The sequence below is a fragment of the Paramisgurnus dabryanus genome, chromosome 5 (genome assembly GCF_030506205.2).
Source record: "Paramisgurnus dabryanus chromosome 5, PD_genome_1.1, whole genome shotgun sequence".
Lineage (NCBI taxonomy): Eukaryota > Metazoa > Chordata > Actinopteri > Cypriniformes > Cobitidae > Paramisgurnus > Paramisgurnus dabryanus.
Genome location: NC_133341.1, coordinates 40962751 through 40987984, shown reverse-complemented (window position 1 = coordinate 40987984; position 25234 = coordinate 40962751). Strand labels below are relative to the sequence as shown.

General features: G+C 40.7%; 1 protein-coding gene and 1 long non-coding RNA gene across 4 annotated transcripts in view; one reads left to right on the top strand and one right to left on the bottom strand.

Moving 5' to 3' along the window:
* LOC135774232 (uncharacterized) overlaps window positions 1-25234 on the bottom strand; it is a 74133-nt gene that overhangs the window by 2637 nt on the left and 46262 nt on the right. For all 3 annotated transcript variants that reach the window (XM_065284189.2, XM_065284190.2, XM_065284191.2), the window contains 6 exons: window positions 19955-20025; window positions 19659-19873; window positions 2335-2576; window positions 2114-2254; window positions 1780-1942; window positions 1417-1458 (listed from right to left, as the gene is read on the bottom strand). In XM_065284189.2, the coding sequence (XP_065140261.1) occupies window positions 1417-1458; window positions 1780-1942; window positions 2114-2254; window positions 2335-2576; window positions 19659-19873; window positions 19955-20025 (874 nt within the window). The remainder of the gene's footprint in view (window positions 1-1416; window positions 1459-1779; window positions 1943-2113; window positions 2255-2334; window positions 2577-19658; window positions 19874-19954; window positions 20026-25234) is intronic.
* Window positions 6357-7276, top strand: LOC135774532 (uncharacterized). Its single transcript, XR_010543725.1, has 2 exons — window positions 6357-6715; window positions 6811-7276. It is a non-coding gene; the product is annotated as an uncharacterized lncRNA (long non-coding RNA).

Below are 25234 nucleotides of genomic sequence, written 5' to 3'. Positions count from 1 at the left end.
TCGAATTATGTCAAAGCTTATGGGGGGTCCCCTACCTAAGCCCCACCCCCTGGCCAAGCCCCACCCCCCTCATTATGGGGTCGCTGTGATTTGACAAAGTAAGATGTGATCCTGGATCAACAATCATCTGATCCTGGTTTTAATCAAAGAAACCCCAAATTCCCCTTAACGTTTTTTCCCCTCAAATTAGTGTGAAACACTGCAAGGCCAGAAATTTTAAACAGAATAGGGGTGAAATAGGGTGGACCTCAATGCCTACTCTCACATATTTTTACTAGTAGTGGTTAAATGGATTACATTGCGTTTTTTAAGGCATAGATCGAGTAATTTTCGGATCAGCAAAACTGGGGCTAGGAAAATAAAATAAGAACAAATTAAGAAATGATGAGCATATAAAAATAGAAAAGAAAAAAGTTACAAATAAAGTAAGATCTAACTATAGTATTTAGGTATAAATAGAATCAAATAAACATTAACACTTCGTCTTCTTTATTATATAAATTAAATAAAATTAATCTTTTTAAAGATACAGAAGTGATTTTCCTTTGTTTTCTGTTGTTTAATTAATATAAATGACAGAAACACAAGCAGATAAGAACTGCTACTTTCAGACCAACACAAAGATTTGACTTCTTTCTGAAATGTTTGCACTCACTTTAAGACATAACTGAATGTTTTTAATGAGAATAGGTGCCAAGACTGTGGTATTTCAAAATCATTTTGTGTTTGCATGCTTTAGAAAATTAAACGTTAAAGACCCCTGCTATAAATAGTTCTTAATTTCTGAATGATGCGTATTTGAGCGATTCATTTTAAAAAGACTATAGGCTAATTTATTATCATTTATGCGTGATTTCTTCTGCTTTCCCAATAAAATATTTTGTGTTTCTTGACTTGGTGGACCAGCTGTCAATTTGAGTGTGTAGCCTTGCCACTGTTATGAGATAATAGTTTGAGAAGAATAAAAAAACCTAACCCTAAACATAACTAAACATCTTACCGTCAGTGAGGTGAATAAAATCCACACGACACGCAGACAGAGGCCAAAGGATTAACCTCTGATTTAAACAGATGTGCAAATGAGCGTTCCGGTACGCTAAAAGCACGTTCTGGGGTCAGGGAGATGTGGTGGTACGCTCAAGAGTTATATTTAGAAGTGGCGGTACGGAGTACCGGCGCGTTCCGGCCCACTTAAAGCACTGTCCGAAATGAACCTGGAAATTCAATCGGTCGAAAAATCTCAAAATCTGCAAAATGGACATACGTTGTTTTCATCGGACAGCGACGATATGTACTTTGGGGACACCAAAGATTTATTTTACATCTTAAAAAAAGTCTCGTGAAATGTCCCCTTTAAACAAATCTAAAATGAATCTTTAGGTCGGACTCAAAGGGAAACTAAATGTACATGCTTACATTGCTCATCTGTTGAGGAGCTCGATTTGTTTGTTACATATTCTGTAAAAGAAAAAGTTGGTTAATTTCCTTAAAATATTAAACTTACTTTACTAGAGTAAAAGTCACTGCAAGTTGAGAAAAGCAAAATGTTTTTAGTCAACAGTGCAAGAAAAACAGCATTTGTGAAATCCTGTATACATGTGCACTGCATTCAATGGTCACTTTACTTCCCTGTAAGCCCCCAAGCTATCTGGTTTTATGTTGAGCAATGCCTTATTACATTACCTTTGCCAAATTCAAGTTTAAAATTCAGTGTCTGTATAATATTATGTTATATGCAACATTCAAATCTTTTCGTAATTTCAATAAAGCAATGCTTACCTTCTAGGGGAATTTCACAATTCCACACAACTTTGACGTTTTCAGGATCTGGTTTTTCCTTTTTTAGGAATAACTTCACTTTCTTCACATCATTTGGCAGAAATATTTCAAATGTTGGAAAGTAATGAGCTCTCTCTTTAAAAGTGCAGCAGAATTTTGAATTCTTAAAAATAAAGAAGATCCATTTGTACTCTTTTCTTTAATGTAATGAAAAATAAACTATATACAAAAATAATTTATTGTTCTGAAATCATCCCACATCTATTTGTCATGCATATTACTGCATGCAAAATCTTTTTCTGTATGTTTTGTGCTTATTCCTAAATGTACCGACCTGTGGTTGTATCTTTATTGAAGTTACTGATGGCCCATGTTCCTCTAGAGAATCACAGGTCATGCTGTATGTACAGTTAAATTTAAGGTCACATTCACAGGTCGTTTGGATTAATTCATAGTTTGCATTACAAGCAGCCACCTGAAAGCAACCATAAAAGAGTGTATAAAAATCAGATAAAATACTATAGTTTAAACTGCATTAACTCAAGACAAACTTACTTTTTTAGGATCCACAATGTGAGGTTGTAGAAACACATGCAGCTTGTGTGTTGGTTGAAGGTAGAATAGCATCACGTGTCCTCTGATCTTTTCCTTAAACCAGTTTATTGCTTTGACCATCCAGAATTTTGACGTACCAGTGATGTTTACAGTCACATGTGTGCTTGTGATGTTCTGGGGTTTGAGAACCTCAACAGTGTCACCGGAATAATGAATAACTGACATTGAATGGATTGCATCCTCTGTGGAGACAAAAATCATTTTAGGGATTTGCAGTGGTATCTGTCTGTAAACATATATTCTCTAATGTTAAGCATTTCTCTTTAATTCAAAGCAACATCCGGTGCGTTTAGAGCAGTGGTTCTTAACGTTATTCCTGGAGGCCCACTGCCCTGCACATTTTGTATGTCTCCCTTATTTAATACACCTGATTCAAATCATCAGCTCATTAGAAGAGATCTCAATGAACTGAACTGAGTCTGTCAGATAAAAGAGACATACAAAATGTGCAGAGCAGTGGGCCTCCAGGAATAACGTTAAGAACCACTGGTTTAGAGTACACTGTCAGAAAATATGGTGAAAATATTAACCCCAGCTAGGGTTGCCAACTGCCCTGTATTAGCCAAAGCGTCCCGTATTATGGAGCCTAATTAATTTGTCCAGTACGGGACCTCCCTGTCCCATTTATTGACTGCTACGCTGTGCTAACCAGTGACTAACCATTTTATATTCACACAAAACCAGACCCACAGTGCTGTGGCAGGCCACCTTTTGTCCCGTATTTCATCGTAACAAAGTTGGCAACCCTCCCTTATGCAACAAAAATATACTGCAGTATATTGGAAAATATCATGTAATATATTAGGCAATATATTTCCATATATGGGATTTAATATTTATATTTCCCAATATATTGTAATATATGCATAGAAAATATAATGTAATATATTAGGCAGTATATTCCCATATATAGGATTTAATATTTATATTTTCCATTATATTGCAGTATATGAATAGACCATACATGTATATATTGATACAAAATATATTGTAACCAAGACCAAAAAGGGCACTATGTTTTTCCATGTAATAGTTTGTCTTTATATGATTTTATATACTGCAATATATGCAGGGGCGTCACTAGATCGCTTTTACTGGGGCACATGCCCCAGTGTAAATCTTTTGTGTCCCGGTGTAAATCTCAAGTTTAAATTTGAGCAGTTAACTAGTGTATTCCTATACAAAAATAATCGCGGCAAAAACGGATCTATATGCAATGTAGTTACCGAATTTACGCTTGTAAAAGCGACGAAGCAGTCGCATTGACTCGTGCACACACGTATGTCCACGCACGTCTTTGCGTTCATCTGCACACAACCGCATTCAAAAGGTGACGCCACGCAAGTGAGTTAGCTTATGAAAACATGACCAGACTAAAGTAAGTTTTCTAAATAATAATGTTAATCTTATTTTGACTCGATCATTATTGGCTTCTTAAGATGAACATGTTTTGTGAAAACCTCGTCAAGTCTGTAGAATTGCATTGTTGCTGAGACAGATGTAAGATGTTCTTAAGATTATCTAAATGTACTTCACTGTGCCATTTTGAGGCATCATGAATATGAACTAAAATGCACTTTTAACATACTATCTCTGTATTAAAAAATTTATTTAGTTAACACTTGTATTAAACTTGAACACAACTTTTATACAAAGATGGGTTCAAGTTTACTACAAGTGGTACCTAAATACATTTTTTAAATACATTTTTAGCACATTTTAGTTCATATGGTGTCTCAAAATTGCACAGTGAAGTACACTTAGATGATCTTAAGAACATCTTAAGAAGTACTAAAGATGAATTTTTAGTATATTAAGTACAAAATTAGTGTGCGAAAATAAAGCACTTTAAATACACTATGGAAGTGTACTACGTTTTCACCTCGGTTAACAAATGAGTCAGTTTTGGTGAACTGTTGCTTCAAAACTCTACACACAAATCCTAACATTTCTCAGTGCTTAAACCATCTGGTTTAAATGGAAAGCACTAGCATTCAACACTGTTCACTCAAGTCAGCACAGCTTAGGCTCAACTATCAAACAATTACCAAGGTGAAAACACTAAAAGTCAAAATTGAACATCAATCAGATCCTTCAATAGATAGATAAAAGGGCCTGAATATGTTCACTGAGCTTTGGAACAATGGATGCACAGAAAAATTAAGGAATAGGTCGAGGAGGAGGGAGAGGAGGAGGGAGAGGAAGATGAGGAGGGAAAGAAGGAGGACATGGTGAAGGAGGAGAAAGAGGACATGGTGAAGGAGGAGGGAGAGGACATGATGAAGAAATAGGTTGAGGAGGAGGAGGAGGGAGAGGAGGAGGCAGAAGAGGAGGCAGAAGAGGAGGGAAAGAAGGAGGACGTGGTGAAGGAGGAGGGAGAGGACATGATGAAGAAATAGGTCGAGGAGGAGGAAGAGAAGGAGGCAGAAGAGTAGGGAAAGGAGGACGTGGTGAAGGAGGAGGAAGAGGACATGGTTAAGGAGGAGGGAGGGGACTTGATGAAGAAATAGGTCGAGGAGGAGGAGGGAGAGGAATAGGAGGAGGGAGAGGAGAAGGGAAAGGAGGAGGACATGGTGAAGGAGGAGGAAGAGGACATGGTGAAAGAGGAGGAAGAGGAGGAGGACGTGGTGAAAGAGGAGGAGGGAGATGAAGGGCAAGGTGACAAGCAGTCGTAGATGAAATTCAAGCCACTCTAGTTGACCATGTCCTTGTCCATGGTATGACTATGAGGGAGGCTGAGCAGCGAGTAAAGCCTAATTTGAGTCGCTTCACTGTTGCCTCCATCTTCAGAGTCTTCAGATAGAAAACAGATAGATGTACTTACAGTAAGACTGCTCTGTACAGTAACTTTAGTGTGCATACACTGCTGGACTATGCTACTGGAATAAAGAAATGCATCAAATTGTCTTCCATACAGATAGACATATCAGTAGATGAATGCCAGGACTGGATCATGCAAGAGGATTTTACCATCGCTGTTTGGCTAGGACCAATATAGTCTGTGATGTGGATGAGATTCTCTGGCCTGACCCAGAACTAAGACTGGATGTTGAGGCGAAATAATAAAAAAAATTACAGTTGTGCTGTGTATAGCACATTAATGAATAACAATGTGCTAATGCATATATTGATTGTGTCTTTTTTGGTCATGTGAAAAGGTTTTTGAGGGGGAGAACCACAAGCAACTTACCAGTTTTGGATATATTGTTTTGAATTGATTGCACCAGTGTGTAATACTATGTTGTAGTGTGTGTGTTGTCTGAGGGAAAAGTTTGGTATTTCAGTAAGAGTGAATGGTTTTGAGTGTAGAGCTTCATTTTGACCTGAAAATATGATGTTTGGAGAATTGTGTGAGACTTTATGGAATTGTCTTTACTGTTTTGAGAATATGAGGCATAGTTTCAAGAAATGTGTAATAATGTTAGGTATAATGAAGATTATACTTATATATGTAAATGTTGCAGTAATTGTTGAACTGTAGAAAAGTGGGTTAAGCAAAGGACATTGTATAGAAGTGTTGCACACTTCTTGCACACAGCAGGCTTTCAAAAAAGTCAGCAAAAAATGGGGGGCCTGTGCCCCAGTAGAGCTTAATATCTAGCAATGCCCATGAATATATGCATGTGCTATGTATGTATGTATGTATGTATGTATGTATGATTTAACAATTTATACTTTCCAAATAAACAACTATATGCATGAATATGCATGGCATATAGTCTAAAGAAAACATTGAAGACAAAAATCTGCATTACACAAATAACAGTTTTATTGAAACAGCAGAGACCTTCCTTTCATTTTCTACGTTTGTCAGTACTCTACTCAGCACCGACTGCTTCAACCAGAATGCGTGCCAAAGGCGATGGAGCATAATGCTTGAGTAGGAAGCTGAGATTCAGGCGCGAGGAGAGGACAGGACACGTAAGAGACACTAGCAACAAGGAGGCTTATAGGTCCTGACATAGATATCATATAGAAGACTAGATGCCCTATTGGCCGCTGGGGACTGAGAAATACGGCGGCCATCTTAAACCGGTCGTTCTCCTAGTTTCGTTGCATGGCAGCAGATAAGATGTCAGAGCACTGTGGAGCATTTTCCTGTTCTAATCGGCGGACGATCGCAAATAGAGCCCGGAGGATTATTTTCACAAGTACTTTTTAACATCGCGGTACTATTGGTTGTATTTTGTGAATAGAATATTACCAGAAAATTGAGAAAGAGCCAGCTTATTGATTTTACTGTACTGAAATTGTAGCCAGCTAACGTTCGCTAGGCTATGTTTACTGCACCAGCCGCTGTTCACCCTGCAAGGAGAGTGGGGTAAAGTAAAGTAATAATTACAAGAGTTTATCTGTTGTGAGTATTGTGTAAAGCGCTATATAAATGTGTATTATTATTATTCTTATTATTATAAGGTACTGTGAGCTGCGTGATCCGCCGAGCTTTAAAAAGCTGAGATGTCAACAGGAACAGAGGATGTTTTCCTTCGTAGGGAGGACATTGAGGAGACTCGGTTTGGAATCGACAACTATCAGTCTGACTCGTTGTCACTGGTTGTGTCTGTGTTTTTAAAGATAAGGCTCCACCATGTTGCCAAACTCACCTCTCTTGAACTACAGAAAGGGAGCACGGGAAAGAAGCTCTGGAAAACAGTCCTCTTTCAGGGGTGTGTGTGTGTGTGTGTGTGTGTGTGTGTGTGTGTGTGAGTGTGTGTGCGCGTGCGTGCGTGCGCGCGCGTGTGAGTGTGTGGGGGGGTTTACAAATCATTTTAAATTGTTTCTTCACCATATTAAAAAGTCTTATTTTATTGCAACTATCTGTTTCTGCATCTTTGTCATATTTATAGTGTGTGATTTATAAAATATCTTATGTCCTACACCACATATTTTGATTTTGGACTCACTTTATATCTTATATCAGAATATTTTATTACTGTTTAGTGAATATTCATTCATTCCTACTATGAACATTAAGTGGCGCTGTCCACATTAGTGTTGGTAACACTAAGATTCTAAACCTAAATGTTGACAAACTATATATTGTTGGAAAGCTCAAATAGTATAATTTTTATATTTCATTACCATTTGGGGAAAATTATGACACAGTGAGAGTCAGTTTCTAAAAATGTTACGGGCCCACAGGTAGGCCAAATTTGTTTTTGCATATAACACTAAAACCCTACTCTAAACCTAAAAAATCATGGCAAGCTATATATCATCGGAAAGCTCTCAGAATGTAGTTTTAATATTTCAAAATCTTTTTGCATGAATAATATTGCGGTGACAGTAATTTATTAGTTTGTGAGTATACAAGAGTACAAGAGTATGTGGCAAAATCTAGTGGCAGTTGTTGGTAAAACCATTAAAATTGTGACCCAAACATCATTTTTTTGTGATTTGGATCACAACTACTTGAGACATATTGCTTCATGTTAACATTATTTATTGTGTGAAACATTAACTTTTATGTAATTTTATTTATAAATTAATATGTTACTGCATAATTTGATATATTAAAATAAAGGTAAACGGCTATAAAAGTATTTATATTTAATATTTTTATGTTCCAACTCATTTGTGAAAAACCCTAAATTGTCTTCTTTAAAACAAGACCAAGATTAGGTTTCTAGCCCAAAGAATCCCAGAGAAATATTCATTTAAAGATGTAATCACATTGTCACCCCCACTCAAACGGGATTTGTGGCACATAAGGGGTTAAAATACGCCGAACCATGTGTCCTATATCATAGCTCCATGAATGACCTTTGCAGCAAAAAAACCCGCGTGAAAATCTGTTCGGTATTCACTGAGATATGATTAATTAAATGCGCTGATAGCTCATTCCACCAGTCATACAGATTACACTGAGTGGAGCGGGTGACCGATCTAAGATGGCGGCCCCATATCTCACCGCGCCAGTAGGCAGTAGCGGTCGATAGGGCGTCTACCTATATGATGTCTATGGGTCCTGACCTATGGTCCTAACTCACACTCCTAATCAGTAGGTGGTGGTACTGCACCTAAAAGTTGTTTGCTAACCACCAGTAAAACTCGAGAAGGAGACTGATCGTTGGCATGCTCTCAACCCAGGGAAACTTCAAGCTTTACAAGGTACATAGTTTTCAGAGGTGGTGCTTTCCAGTTTTGATTGCATCTCTTCCAGGAGAGATTTTTCGTGAACCAGAGGGGAAGGAGTGAGAAGGGAGAGAGTAATCATTGTTGTTTGTTCCACAGATGCTGTTTTAAACTAGTTTCCACGGGCAAAGCTGATGTTAGAAAATCCATCAACAGTAGAATATGCGAGCTAAGACACCAGGTGAAGTGCAAAAGCATGGGTTTAAAAGCACATTTAAATCAGTGAAGAGCCAAGATGGACTCCTAAACAGGATAAAGGCCTGTTCTATTTCATATCGGTCAACCAGTGGTGTCAAAAGTATTTATATTCATTACTCAAGTAGATGTATAGATACTAGGGTTTAAAAAGACTTTTGTAGAAGTTGAAGTATCAACTCAAGCTTTTTACTCAAGTAAAAGTGAAAAAGTACTTGTTTCAAAACTACTTAAAGTATAAAAGTAATGTAAGGAAAAAATGTCATTAGAGAAAAAAGCCTAGGCCGCACCACAGGGGCCTTTTGTGCACTACCCTATCTCCTCTAAAAAATGTTTCTAAAGGCCATAATAACTATAGTGTTATATTAAAAATGTTCATGTAAAAAAATTTGGGATGCACAAGGGCCAGGGGTAGGCAACATCAGTCCTGGAGTGTCGATGTCCTGCAGATTAGCTCTAACCCTTATAAAACCTTGGTTACCTGTAGTTTCAGGTGACTTTATAAACCTTTATTAGTTTGTTCAGGTCTGCTTGATTAGACCTGGAGCTCAACACTGCAGGACATCGGCACTCCATGTTGCCTACCCCTGCGCTAGGCTATCTGTTTCAACCACATACGGTATATGCCCATTAAAAATGAACGCATTTCAATACAATGCAAACAAATACATTAAAGCACTGGTTCTCAAACTGGGGGTCGCGAGATGGTGCCAGGGGCCCAAGTTTTATAATATTGTATGAAATACATTACTTTATTATAAATTCTGTGTAATTAAACCTCAAAAAATAAGGCTACTAAACAAAAGCAATACATTGTATAATTTAATATGTTTTGTTTAATTCAAATTTTAAGTTTTAGAATGTTTATGTCATACATTTTCTTTGGGGGGGCAGCGAAGGAATCCGCTGTACACAAGGGAGGCCGCAAAAAAAAGGTTTGATAACCACTGCATTAAAGAACCGTATATGTGTACTACTGAGCATTAACATGTGTTCCATAGAGAGGAAGATATGATGACTAGTTGCCTAAAAATATTGTAATGGTGCAAAAAGTCAAACTTTCAGAGCAGGGCCGCTGCTGGCAAAACTTTTACAGTGGTGCCCTCTTTAGTTAAAAAACAACAAAATCACACACAACTAGTATGTGTGAGAATAGAAATATGCTATTGTTCTCATTTATAATTGTATTTTGACAGCAACACAAACTACAAATGTGTAGCTAATGGACTTTAGTATACTTTACTTTAGTCAGTATAAATCCAAGCAATTTTGGAGAATTACTAAATGTCTTTCTTGTAAGTAAATTAAAAGTCAGGTTTAAGGAAACAGCTGATGTCTATTAACAAAAGCAAAAGTTGGTATGTATGGTTATGTGTTTGATTGATTTAACACTCAAGCATTCAGCTAACTAGGTTTTGTTAATGCAAATAAAATTTAGGGCAGTTATTAGCATATACAAAACAACAATGTCTTTAGCATAGATATCTTTGCCATGCTTAAAAACGCAACGCAGCACAATGTCATTTAAGTTGAACAACTGAAGTTATATGATATAAATTGGTATTGTTACACTATTTAAATCACACAGAGAAGTTGGTGTCAGCAGACAGCTATATATTTACACAGGCTTGTGAATGTGAACTGACCTGAAAGTGATGCGCAAGTTTTATTTCGTACTTTTCCATTTGAAGACAGAATGCCGCGTTCTGTTACTGTACAAACGGATGGCGGATGATATCAAAGCATCGCGAGAGCAAACTGCTCCGCATGCTTTCTAATCGCTCTCGCGGTTCTTTTATGTTTATCTTTGCAGCGTTATCGAGCAAACTTTTGATCATCTGCAGTCATCTGGGGGACGGGGATTGCGTACAAACCAATAGGGAGTCGGAATGGTGTATGTTTATACTTCTCATCCAACCACAATCGTATTCATCTGGATGATGCAATTTATCAAGATAGCTTTTTTTAACGATGACAAGCCGGAATGTAAAAAAAAGAAAACAAGCCGAAATTAATAGAAGTAACGGGGCGATTTTTAAAATGTAAGGAGTAGAAAGTACAGATAATTGCGTGAAAATGTAAGGAGTAGAAGTAAAAAGTGGTCTGAAAAATAATTACTCCAGTAAAGTATAGATACCCAAAATATCTACTTAAGTAAGGTAACGAAGTATTTGTACTTCGTTACTTGACACCTCTGCGGTCAACACGCCACAGTATGGGTCATCCTCTTTGAGAGGGTGAGCTGTTAGGAGACAGAATAGCAAATTAACCACTCCCCGCTACGTGCGTGCAATCAGCCTCAGTCTACATATACAGGTGCACGCAAGCCGGCACTTTCTCTTTTTGCCTCCTGAAGACGTGCCCAACCCTGCTCCTGGAGGGCTACCGTCCTGCAGACTTCAGTTCCAACCCAGCTCCAACACACCTGTCTGTAATTATCAAGCAACCCTGAACACGTTGATTAGCTGCTTCAGCTGTGTTTGATTCGGGTTGGAGCTAAAATGTGCTGGAAGGTAGCCCTCCAGGAACAGGGTTGGGCACCCCTGCGGTAGCTGAAGCAAGACGTGAAGGTTTTTCATCTAGATTATTGCTAAAGTAGGGCCTCTGCTCTCGAGAGGGAGTAAGTCGCTGCTTAAAAACGTGTTTTTGTTACGATTACTGATTATAGATTATATAACCGCCGCAGTATAGCGGATTTTAGCCAGTGTGTCACTCGTTTTACACGTGGCATCTGGTGGCGCGACAGTAGTGCGTTTGGCTTGAGTTCAGTAAGTCATGGGTTCGTAACCTTCTTGGAGCAAGTTTTTGATTTTTCGTGTTTGAGTTGGATAAAGTTACCTGAATAGATATCTTTATTGATATATTGTTTTTTGTTTCTATACATACTTATTTGGTATTTATATGCCTCTCTGAGCCTCTTTGTCTGTGAGGACAAAATCTACCTGAAAAATATATATATTTTTATTGATAGTTGTTTTGTTTTGATACATATTTGGTAGTTATATGCCTTTAGGAGCCTCTTTGTCTGTGAGGACAAAAGCTACCTGGATAAATATCTTTATTGATAGATTGTTTTTTGATTTTATACATACTTATTGAGTAGTTATAGGCTTTTGGGAGCCTCTTTGTCTGTAAGGACAAAAGCTACCTAAGTGAAACCCTCCTAAACACACGCACAAGCTCTGAGCTGGTGACATGTCGGAGGAAGAGAGCATTCCCCCCAGTGGCCAGGGGATGCAAGCCGAAGGTGAAGTCCCTATGCAGAAGGCTGCTGGGTTAAAGCGCACCCACAAACGCAAACATGTGGAACGAGATGTGCAGAGTTTGCGGCGTCAATTGGAGGAAGTACAAGGTGCATTGCATGGCCTCCTGGAGGACCGAGAGCGAGCTCGGGGGCCAGCAGGTTGGAGCGAGCCGGTGGCTAGGCGCCGGCATCTCAGCCCTGATGAGCTGTCATTGGCAGCCTCAGGTGTCTTAGTTTCCCATGACAGCCTTACTCCAGACCGTGAGGTCTCTGATGACCCTGGTGATCGCTCTGAGTCTGAGGTCAGTGAGGTTACCTCACAGAACTCTGAGCCAGCTCCTTTAGATCCGTCAGACAGAGCTGTGATTGTGAGAGCTGCAGATCGTGCTAAGTTGCCGCCTCTGACCCCCGCTACGGGGGCTTCTGTCTTTGACTGAGGTCCGCGTCGACGCAAGTCTGAAGGGCTTCCAATCCTGCCTGATTTTATGACGGAGCTGCACTCTTCCTGGAAAGCCCCGAGCTCAAGCCCACTGCCCAGAACACAGCTGGCTTCCTTGGCTGGGGCTGAAACATGGGGGCTGGCTGCGGCTCCTGTGGTGGGGCCTACCTTTGCGATGCTGGCAGGAGCAACAGCTAAGGCTGGCAGGGATGCAGTTCATCCAAACAAGCGCTGCAGGGCTGTTGATTCCCAACTGCGGAAGGCTTATCAGGCCTCAGCATTGGCTGGCAGGCTGTCATGCACCAACTCCCTTCTGCTCGTGTGTTTGGAGGGGCTGCTGCAAGATATGGCATCCTCTGCCCCAGGGGGTGAGATTACAGAGATGCTGCGAGTTATGGACATACTGCTTCAAGGAACCAGTGCTCATGCTCAGGCTTTGGGTCAGTCCATGGCTTCGATGGTCCAGGCACGACGTCAGGTCTGGCTCTCTCAGGCCAATATAACAGACCAGGACTGCATGGCAGTGGTTGCGGCTCCGGTGGTGCCAGGTGAGGTATTTGGGCCACCTTCAGAAGGGGCTCTGGAACAGTCAAGGAGAGCGAGGGAGCTGACTCGCTCAGTACATATGGCAGGCAGAGCACGGCGCTCTGGGTCAGCGAGCCCCTGGTTTCGTTCGGCTCCTCAGGCCTGGAATGGTCCACGCCGTGCACCAGCTCAGACTGACACAGCAGGCCCAAGCCACGCTGCCTATCGTCCCTTTTGCCAACAAAGGGGTGGCCGGCCTGCAAGCGGTCGGCCACCTGGACGGGCATCGCGTCGCTGACGGTTGCCAGCCTCCGACATCACATTTCACACCCCAACACCTTGCTCATTGGCGCCAGTGTACTCCTTGCCCTTGGGTGCTCAGCACCCTGAAGTCGGGGTACAGGCTGCAGTTCAAAACCAGACCCCCATGTTTTCACAAGGTTGTCCCTACTGTCTTGAAGGGCAATGCCGAGCACGATTCCCTGTCAAAGGAAGTTTCTGTTCTCTTGTAAAAAGGAGCGGTAACACTTCTGCCTTCAGACAAGATAAGGCAGGGGTATTACTCCACTTATTTCCTCATTCCAAAGAAGGATGGGGGCTTGCGCCCCATTCTCAATCTGAGGAGGTTCAATCGACACTTACAGCTCCTCCCCTTCAGGATGCTGCGTCTGTCTACAGTCCTCACTTTTGTTCAACACGGAGATTGGTTCACAACAGTGGACCTACGGGATTCTTACTTCCACATCCCAATCCACAGACATCACAGAAAGCACCTCTGGTTTTTCTTTCAAGGGGCAGAATACCAGTACAATGTTCTCCCTTTTGGTCTGTCTCTGGCGCCTCGCACCTTCACCAAATGCATGAATGCGGCTCTCATCCCGCTCCGGCGCCAGGGACTTCGCGTCCTGAACTATCTGGACGACTGGTTGATTTGTGCCCCAACCAGGGAGCAGGCAGAGATCGACACAGGGGTGGTGTTAGCACACCTCCTCAAGCTGGGCTTGGCGTTGAACAGGGAGAAGAGTGTGCTGGTTCCCTGCACCACAGTAGAGTACCTGGGTCTGGTCCTAAATTCCACCACAATGAGAGCCTGGCTGTCTCCTCGGAGGCAGCTTGTGTTGAGGAAGAGCTTGTCCCAACTTCTAAGGGAAAAGCAAATATCTGTGAAGTTGGTCGGAGGCTGCTTGGCCTAATGGCAGCAGCAGCTCAGGTTGTGCCACTAAGCTTGGTTAATAAGAGGCCGCTACAAAAATGGATTCTCGAAGAACAAGGTGAGCCCCTACAAGGACGGGCAACTTGTTCTGCAGCTGAATGCAGGTTGTGTTCCAGGTATACACTGGTGGCTGGCTGCCCTAAACCTGCAGGAGGGTGTACCTCTGGGCCAGCGGAGTTCAAGAGAAACCGTGACTACGGACGCCTCCAGTCTGGGCTGGGGAGCCATGTGGCGGGGCTGCCCAGTCCAAGGTCTGTGGGAACCCATGTGGCAGGGGGCTCATGTAAATCTGCTGGAGCTCGAGGCTGTGCGTCGAGCCTTGGTGCATTTCCGACCAAGTCTGCAGACAGGGGATGTCCTAGTTCGGACAGACAGTTCAACGGTGGTGTCGTACATCAACCACCAGGGGGGGATACGTTCTGTGTCCCTCCATTGGAGGGCTTACAAACTCCTTCGGTGGGCTCATGCGCACAACCTGTCTTTGCGGGCAATCTATCTGCCAGGAGTGGACAATGTGGCAGCAGACCTTCTGTTCAGGGGGGGCCGAGGCCAGGAGAATGGCGGCTGCACCCAGACATTGTGCAGGAGATCTGGGCGAGGTATGGACAGGCGTCAGTAGACCTGTTTGCGTCTCAGGAAATGACGCACTGCCCTCTCTGGTACTCCATGACAGGTCCCAAAGGGACGTTGGGGATAGATGCCCTAGCGAACAAGTGGCCTCGAGTCCTTCTCTATGCCTTCCCTCCGTTTCCGTTACTCCCAGCAGTGCTGGCCAAGATAAGGAGGTTGCAAGCCAGGGTGCTGCTTGTGGCGCCAGACTGGCCAAATCGATCATGGATGCCAGATCTGATGGCTCTGCTTGCGGGATCTCAGTGGTGTCTTCCCCTCAGGCAGGATATGTTAACACAGGGTCGCGGACAGCTCTGCCACCCGAACCCAGGCCTACTCAGACTGCATGTTTGGCCATTACACAGAGTCAGCCAGGCAGTCTGGACAAGAATGTCTTAACCACCTTGCAGGCAGCAAGGGCACCCTCCACCAGGGCCCTCTATGCTGGTAGGTGGGAGAGGTTTGTTCGCTGGTGTCATCCCAGTGGTGTGGACCCAGTCTTGTGTGGCGTGCCAGTTATCTTGTCTTTTCTTCAGTCAATTTTAGAAGATGGTCTGAAGGAATCTACCTTAAGGGGATATGTGGCAGCCATATCAAATGGCCATGATGCTTTGAATGGGTTGTCAGTGGGCTCACAGCCTCTTGTTAGCCAGTTCCTCAGAGGAGCACGGAGGCTATGTCCATCGCGTTCCTGTATGGTCCCTTCCTGGGATCTACAGGTAGTATTGGAAGCGTTGTCACAGGCTCCCTTTGAACCAATGTCTGAGGTGGATTTGGAGTTTCTTACACTTAAGACAGTGTTCCTCCTAGCCATCACATCAGCTAGACGGGTCAGTGAACTGCATGCCTTGTCAGTCCATCCTGCATGTCTGCGGCTTGGGGAAAGCGGTTCTCTCGTCTCCCTATTGCCAAACCCGGCTTTTTTGCCCAAGGTTCTCCCGCGATCTTTTGTTTCAAGGCCTTTGATTCTGGATCCCTTTCACCCTTCTCCCCATGACTCTCCTGATACTGCTAGGTTGCACCTTGTTTGCCCTGTCCGGGCACTGCGGGCCTATGTCGATCGCACTGCGGCGGTCAGACAAACAGATCAGCTGTTTTTGTGTTACTGGGGTTCAAACCGAGGTCAGGCAGTCTCTAAACAGCGCCTGGCTCGCTGGGTGGTAAAGACTATTGAATTGGCCTATAGTAAGAAGGGGCTGGCCCTACCTACAGGGGTTGTGGCTCACTCCACCCGGAGGATGGCGGCCTCTTGGGCCTTGTTTAAGGGGGCTTCCTTGGAAGACATCTGTACTGCAGCTGGCTGGAGGTCATCACTGACATTTGCACGGTTTTATTGCCTCAATGTGGCCTCTGCTGTAGCTGCCTCTGTCCTACAGACTCGGAGCCAACTGTGATTTTGTCTGTGGCCTTTTTACTTTCAGTTTCTACAAGGTGTTCGACACCTGGTGATTTGTTTGATCTGGTTTTCAATAAAGACCTGTGTGAAGTGAATATCTGTCTTTTGTCATTTTTCTACTGAAGGGTTCCCCGCTACTTCCCCCTCGTGACTTTATTTGGTACACTGTTGACCCATACTGTTGCGTGTTGACCGATATGAAATAGAACGGAGGGTTACGCAGGTAACCCAGGTTCTGTGAATGAAGGTCAACACCCCACACTGCGTGGTCACTCGGGGAGTGGCATGATGCTTGATGGCAAAAAGAGAAAGTGCCGGCGTGCGTGCACCTGTATATGTAGACTGAGGCTGATTGCACACACGTAGCGGGGAGTGGTTAATTTGCTATTCTGTCTCCTAACAGCTCACCCTCTCAAAGAGGATGACCCATACTGTGGCGTGTTGACCTTCATTCACAGAACCTGGGTTACCTGCGTAACCCTCCGTTCTTTTGGCAATTTATTTTTCCATGTTGCCAAAGCTCCTTGAAAGTTTGTTTATTATTTATTTATCTATTATTGTCTGTGCATTTTGTTTATATTGTATTTTTAACTGTATAACGGCACTGCTGAAGTTTGAAATAAATAGATATTGGTAATTTAAAAAGCTTTAATTTATATTTTGTATATTGTCTGTTTTATGTCACTCTTTTAAAATGTAATTTATGTTAATGTAATGCAAGACATTTATGTAATGTAAAGCAAATCACATTGTCTGACCATGTGCAAAACCTCGTGTGGTTGTAATAGGTCTGTTTAGCTCTCTACCTCAAATTGTTTTTAGTATGTGTGCCTGATTAAAAGAAAATAAAGGTGGCTTTTGATAGATTATCCATTAGTCTGTGTTAATATGTGGTATAAATGTGTGTACATATTTTTTTATGTATATATTTCTATATAATTGTACATGTTATTTAAAATATATTCTACCATATAGTAAACATACATGTGCATGTGCCACTATATCTGTACATATATTGTTAATACATTTTTGCATGTCAATCGGAATACTATATGGCGGATATTTATAAATATAATATTGCATATATTTTGAGATATATAAACACATATATTATATTCACGTGCAATATATTAAAAGCGGCAATTATTTATATTTATCAATATACTGCAATAAATTACATATATATAGAATATATGTATCAACATATTACTCATGTATTTTACAATATACTGCAATATATTGCAAACATAAAGAATATATGTATAAACATATTACTCCATATATTGCCAATATATAGTGCAATATATTACATAAATTTAGAATATATTTATCAACATATCACTCCATATATTCCCAATAGATACTTCTATATATTACATACATTTAGAATATATGTATCAACATATTACTCCATATATTGCCAATATATACTGAAATATATTACATACATTTAGAATATGTGTATCAATATATTACATGCATTTAGAATATATGTATCAACATATTACTACATATATTGCCAATATATACTGCAATATATTACTAAAATTTTGAAAATATGTATCAACATATTACTACATATATTGCCAATAAATACTTCAATATATTACATACATTTAGAATATATGTATCAATATATTACTACATATATTGCCAATATATACTGAAATATATTACATACATTTAGAATATATGTATCAACATATTACTCCATATATTGCCAATATATACTGAAATATATTACATACATTTAGAATATGTGTATCAATATATTACATGCATTTAGAATATATGTATCAACATATTACTACATATATTGCCAATATATACTGCAATATATTACTAAAATTTTGAAAATATGTATCAACATATTACTACATATATTGCCAATAAATACTTCAATATATTACATACATTTAGAATATATGTATCAATATATTACTACATATATTGCCAATATATACTGAAATATATTACATACATTTAGAATATATGTATCAACATATTACTCCATATATTGCCAATATATACTGCAATATATTACATGCATAAAGAATATATGTATCAACATATTACTCCATATATTGCAAATATATACTGCAATATATTACATACATTTAGAATTTGTGTATCAACATATTACTCAATATATTGCCAATATATACTTCAATATATTACATACATTTAGAATATATGTATCAATATATTATCAATATATTATCCAATATATCATGGGATATATTAAATAGTATAATGAGATGTATTTACTCAATATATGAACACGGCAATAATTGCAGTATTGTTTAATATATTGCAATATATCACTTACATATATATAATATATTCTTATATAATATATCATGATATATATTACTATGTAAATTTCACAATATATGGAGACACATGAAATATATTGTCATGTAATATATTGAGTAATATATTTTTGTTGCATAAGGGCTAGGCTCTACACTTTCAAAAAGTACAGTTGTAACATATCTCAAAGGTACATATTAGCAGTGGCGGCTGGTGACTGCTCTTCTGAGGGGCCCAAATTTCAAAATATGTGTTTGGAGTGTCATGTGTGTTGCTTGTGTTTTCAAAATATGTGTTTGTTGCGTCATGTGAACCATGTGCATCACGTCAAAATAAGTGCCTGCTGCACATGCGCCAAAATCTTTTATGATAAAAGAGATGCTCATGATCACAAAATACTCGCAAGACACTAAGGGGGCGTGCACACCAAAGCTTTTACGCCCGCGGCCGGCGCATGTTTTCAATTGTTTCCAATGGAAGCTTGGCGTTTTTCAAATAAGAAAGCAGCTAGCAATTTTCTCCCGTGCTGAAAACCTGCCCCCAACAAAATGTTCAACTTTGGATGAAAAGCTCCGCTTATCAATGTCAGTTCTCACACGGCCGTCCAATCAAGGGCGGGACAAGTATCACAGTAACCAACCATCTCACAGCTGACGTATCAGACCTACCAAAGCGCTTAGCTGAAGAAAAGTGGCACTCAGCTGAAAAACAGCTGGCATTCGGCGTTCTCAGCCACGTTTAAAAGTTTTGGTGTGCACAAACCCTAACTTAACAGTAAAATTCTGATAGTATGTGACAAACGCGAGTGTCTCTTTTATCATAAACCCTTTAGACGCGTGTGCAGCAGGCACTTATTTTAACAAGACACATGATGCACAAAAGTTAACTTGACGCGTTGAACACATATTTTGAAATGACGAACCACACATGACGGGCTACATGCATGTTGTGACGAGCTTCGCATCGTGCACCCTTGAAAAAGAAGTCACCGGCCGCCACTGCATATTAGTACCCAAATGTTTGCATATCTGTACCTAATAGTACATATTAGGTACAGATATGCAAACATTTGGGTGACAAAAGGGTACATATTTTGAAACTTTGGGTTGGTATCACACCTGTGACATTGTCATGCTCAGCTAATTGGGAATAGGTATGCAAGTCTAGTCTGATAATCCTCTGATCACCTACTCACCAATTGAGATCTCGCAGTGAGGAAGTCCGAGTTGGCAAAGTTCACCCTGAACACATTTGATGTCATACAGAGGACCTGCTGGGTAACAGTTAGCGGGAATTGGAGTGCCACTTTCTGGAAGAACAGTACTGTACAGTAACTCCCCTTCTCCTTTCATGTTGAATCCAAGCCGTGTAAACTTACAGTGGAACCAACCTGCATTCCTGCATGATATCCTGTTGGATTTCAAAGAAAGAGATATGAATGGAAACTCATACACACTCTTAGCTTCTATCGCCAGTCTTTCCACATCATACCTGTATACAGTTTGTCCCTCCTGAACGATTATCTCAGGAGTAACCAAATCATCATCTTTTATCTCCATCCCCTGGGAAAAAAGAAAACAGATTTTTTTAAATGTTTTTTTTTACTGTAAATGAGCATTTTTATCAGGCTCTTATGTTTAGTTTCAGTAATTTCACTTTAATTTTAAAATGCCTTATGTCACTTCATTGGTATGTAACAAATTTGACTTTCCCCGTTAAACCCTCTAAACTGTGTGTTCACAGCGCCACCGGCGAGAGCATCAAAGTGGCCGGAAGTCAGACATTTTCAATGAGAGGCGTGTCATGTACGGTGTGAGGATCGAGGAGAGTTGAAATCAGAGCCATAGAAAAACAGAGTTGTGCCACCGGAAGTCCAGAAGCGCGCCCGTCACGTGATTCACGGAGACTTCAGTTAGTTCCTAGAAGCCCATAGTGAGCCATTGGAATACATTGAGTTAGAAGCAAAGAGCTGTGATTTTTCTTAATTTATAGTCAAGAAACGTATTTTTTTTACAATATTTATATATCACATCAAAATGTGAAGGTAGTATTGTTATGTAGTTATATAAACAATGTTTTTTGACAAATTAAATTCACCAATATAGGAAGATTTGTATGGTCATCTGCTGGTATGTCCCTTGTTAACATGTTTTACGCTGCCTTTAGTAACTTTAAAGCTTTAAAATGCATCACACTGTGTACTGATGTAAGTTTATGCCTGTTAATAATATACAAAGTGAATGTGCTGTGTATGTAACTCATACTGGTTTAATTTATTAATATACAAAGCACAACATAAAAAAAGACTTACAAAGCACTTTGTTTAATTTATTATAAATTATAATAATATTTCTGGCTTAGTGTAGTTTTCTTTTTGTTGTTAATATAAACATCTGATGGGAAATAACATCATCATCACTTTAAATGATTACTAATCTCTTAACTATATAAGTATACATTTGACAAGTTATTAATAAATTAACTTATTTTATTTAATTTATTAACCAGCAAAACCACAGTGTCAAAAACACTCCACCCATACGTTTGATGCATAAATATGCACTTTATACCAGCATCACTTTATTTAATAGCCTCTCTAATTACACAATATTTACAATAATGGATGACTCTGCATTAAGAAAACGAAATTTACCAATAAAAGGCTGTTCGTGGTTTGTTGTGTGTTGCTAAAGTTATCCACAGCTTGTCCTAGCCTGACCCGTTTTCTACTAACACCCCTTAAATGTACTAATTAAATGATAAATAATGCACTACAAACACACTGATGCGTAAAGTCATTCAATTCACATGTATTGCTAACATACAATCTTATTTGTCAAGCGTATTAAAGGTGCTCTAAGCGAATTGAAGCGTTTTAGACCATAAAACATTTTTTGTTACATACCGGAAACATCTCCTCACTATCTGCTTGCTGCCTGTCCGCTGATCAAACTGTAAAAAAACGCGATCTCTGTAGACAGCCCAGGCTTCACAAACGGCAATATCAACAAATGGCCAAACCTAGCAGCACAAAACAAAACAAAGTATTCCAGCCAATAAACGACAAGAAGGATTTGGGGGTGGGGGTTGGGCGCGTTCATGAAAGCACGGAAGGGAGGGGGAGGAGTTAGCTACGCTCTGTCTGTTTGAAAACAGTTCAAACATCAACAGGAAGTGACGTCGCACATTATTCGCTTAGAGCGCCTTTAAGTCTTAAAACTTGTATTAAGTTCAACACATTCAAATTTTTCTAATGCAACTCTATGGAGCTGACTGTGACTTCCGGGAACTCTGGAGAGACTCCGTGGTCCGCCATTGCTGTAAAAAAAAAAACGTTCCATTGGAGTCAACGGAGTTGACATAACTCTCTATATCTATATGGCTCTGGTTGAAATCAGCTCAACTTTATGGTAATGAGCTAGGACGCGGTTCGGCGGCAACCAATCGGAAGGCGGAAACCTCCGCTTGAAAGGATTCCAGAGAATGCATTTGAGCATCAACTACACCTTTTCTATGGCCCTGTCCCGAATGGTGCACTTTATGTGGACTTTCGGTCTCGTGGCCTTAAATTGCGCGTGTTTGCTTAGTCTACGAGTCCGTAGGGTGTCCCATCTGTCATTTTTACGCTTTGAAGTGTGCTCATCAGCGCCTCCTTTGCCCCCTTGATGCGGTATTCAGTGAAGCCTGCACTGCAGCAGGCTTTGCGCACTTTACCAACCCAGAAATCCTTGCGAAAGAGCAATCAGACCAATCAGACGAAGGAAGGGAAGAGTTCACAATGACGGGCAACTTCTCTACCTTTTTTCGGTGTGACGCTCGAGTCGGTCCCAAAATACGACTCCGGTGCACCCACGTGGACTCGTATCAAGGGTCCCTAAAGTCTGCACTACATGATGTCATCAAAGTGTGGACTCTGAGGGGGACCACAAGTCCGGATTGTGCCATTTGGGACAGGGCCTTAAAGGAATAGTCTACTCATTTTCAATATTAAAATATGTTATTACCTTAACTAAGAAGAGTTGATACATCCCTCTATCATCTGTGTGCGTGCACGTAAGCGCTGGAGCGCGCTGCGACACTTCGATAGCATTTAGCTTAGCCCCATGCATTCAATGGTACCACTCAGAGATAAAGTTCGAAGTGACCAAACACATCAACGTTTTTCCTATTTAAGACGAGTAGTTATACGACCAAGTTTGGTGGTACAAAATAAAACGTAGCGCTTTTCTAAGCGGATTTAAAAGAGGAACTATATTGTATGGCGGAACAGCACTTTTGGGAGTACTTCGACTCGGCGCAGTAACACCCTCCCTCTCCCATTATGAGAGGGGGAAGGGGAGCGGATTTTTCAGGCGAGTTGAAGTACTCCCAAAAGTGCTGTTCGCCATACAATATAGTTCCTCTATTAAATCCGCAAACTACTCACATCTGACCCTAGTTTAAATGTGATCCACAGTCATTTTTCAATCCCACCCTTTCTCTATCTAGTCACTCTTCACTGTCCGTTCTGGCTTAATGTCAATATCCTAATATGCCTAATATATTTGGTTTAAACTGTGTAACTCCTTGGTTTTAACTAGGGCTGGGATAAACGATTATTTTTTTTAACGATTAATCTAGCGATTATTTTTTCGATGCATTGATTAATCTAACGATTCATTTTGTCAGTCCGATTTGACTTTGATTCAATTCGATTCTCGATTATCTCCCCATGAATTAACTAATAGCAATTTATACATGTTGATTTACATATTTGAATGTAAACATTTTAATATATGTTTATTGCTCTTAAAATTTCAAAATAAAAAAAGACTATACAAGTGCAAAATAATGCATTCTTAGTCAGAGGTAGCATTCAATAAAGCATTTGCAGTGCATATTGTGCAGTTAAGTAACCATATAATTCAGATTACTTTATTTTACATGCATTTACGAGCAAAACCTCTTCAATGTGCCTTTTGATGGTCTGTGTAATTTTTATAACTTGATGTGTTTAATCCACATTGTTTTTCTTGCTGTTCTTAATGACACTTATAAACACAATTATAGACTTAAGAAGCACATATATTATTAAATCTCTTTCTCTTAAGTTTGTTAAGATAGATTAGGACTCATTTACTGCTGGACAGAGAGTGAATGAAAGCGCAGTCTTCTGGCAACAGTGACATATTTCATTGCTTTCTGTTAAATTGCTCAAACTCATGATGACTGTTAAAAACACACTTGGCATCACATTCATGATTTTATGGTAAAATGACACTTTTTCGCGCAAATCCACGAACATTTAAACTAAAAACAAAGCACTTTCACTTAAATTGAGCGTGAGCAGCGCAGCAGAACCCACGAAGAACACCCCATTCACCCCCCAGTCACATTAGCTACAAGCGACAGAGACAGAGCGACAGGCTACCATTAATTTTCAATGGAAGTGGCCGTTTGCCAGCGACAAACGACGAGCTCGCCGCTGCGCGAGCAAGGCGGAGCCAAAATAGACAAGCAGGCTATTTTATGCAAATGCTGAGCGATGCGACAAAGCGACTGCCAATCGAAGTGAAGGAGCAGCGTGACGTAGGTCTGTGGTCGAGTCTGAGAAAATAATTCAAGATGGCGGAAAATGGGTATTTATGTATATATCTGATAAGTTTGGCATTTTATCTCATATATTTTGTTACTTTTATCGAGAAATAAATACTTTTAAATCCAAAAACACCGTTCTTGTAACTTAACAATACCTCTAAAGTGACTTTTGATACCGCTTTTGGAAACTAGCCAAGGAACGCCCATCAAGCGAGTGTGTGTCGCTCGGTGTCGTTCACTTTTGTAGCTAATGTGACTGTAGGGTCAGACAGCCAACGACAAGCAGTAGCAGATCGACGCGATCTCATTCATTTCAATGGAAACTGGGCGACTTCCGGCGACACGAGCAAACGTGACCGTTGGCGACAGAATGTAGGCGCGATTAGCGACGGAGTCGCGCAACAAAAGTTGAGAAAAGTTTAACTTTATGCAAATTAGCAGCGAGTTTCACGAGCGACTACCAATGGGAGTGAAGTAAGTGGAGCACGATTTGTTGTTTACAACATGGGGTAACGTCACACTACTACGCAACCAGAAGTGGGAACGCCCACAAGCGACATCAACCACCAGCGGCAGGCGATGAGCAGCGATAACATCGCTGGCTGTCTGAATGCGGCAGAACTGTTGCTACAGAGCCGCGAGCTCGCGCTGCTCATGCGGCAGGGTGCATGGTTGTTAACATGGGCGGTGAAAAAACCACGGGCCGCGCGGCCGCAGGCACTGCTCACCCTTGCTGTGTGAAACCGGCGTGGACTGAAGCCACTCGCGTTGCTACTATTCTACGGCGCCGCCTTTTGGGTCTGACGAATCGAAGCGCATATTTTGCATCGACGTATTTTTTGCGTCGACGTCGTCGATACCATCAATGCGTTAACCCCTTTAACTGGGTAAAACCTGAAATCCGACATAAGTTTTGTGCACATAGAGGATTTTGCTGAAAAATCAATTCTAAATAGCCTACCAACATTCTGAACAGCATACCAATTGACCCTTTGCTAAGCCATGCCCGAAAACTTCCTCAGGCCAATCGTGGTTTAGCAACCCTAACTAGGCGCGAGGGGTCTGACAAGCTTTCGAGCGAGGGAATCTTGCTCAAGCGTTGTGAATATGGATTGCGTAAATCTGATACCCGATATCCTATAGCCGCCTTTCCACTGCACACGACAAACGACGGCCGATAAGCCGGAAGTCATT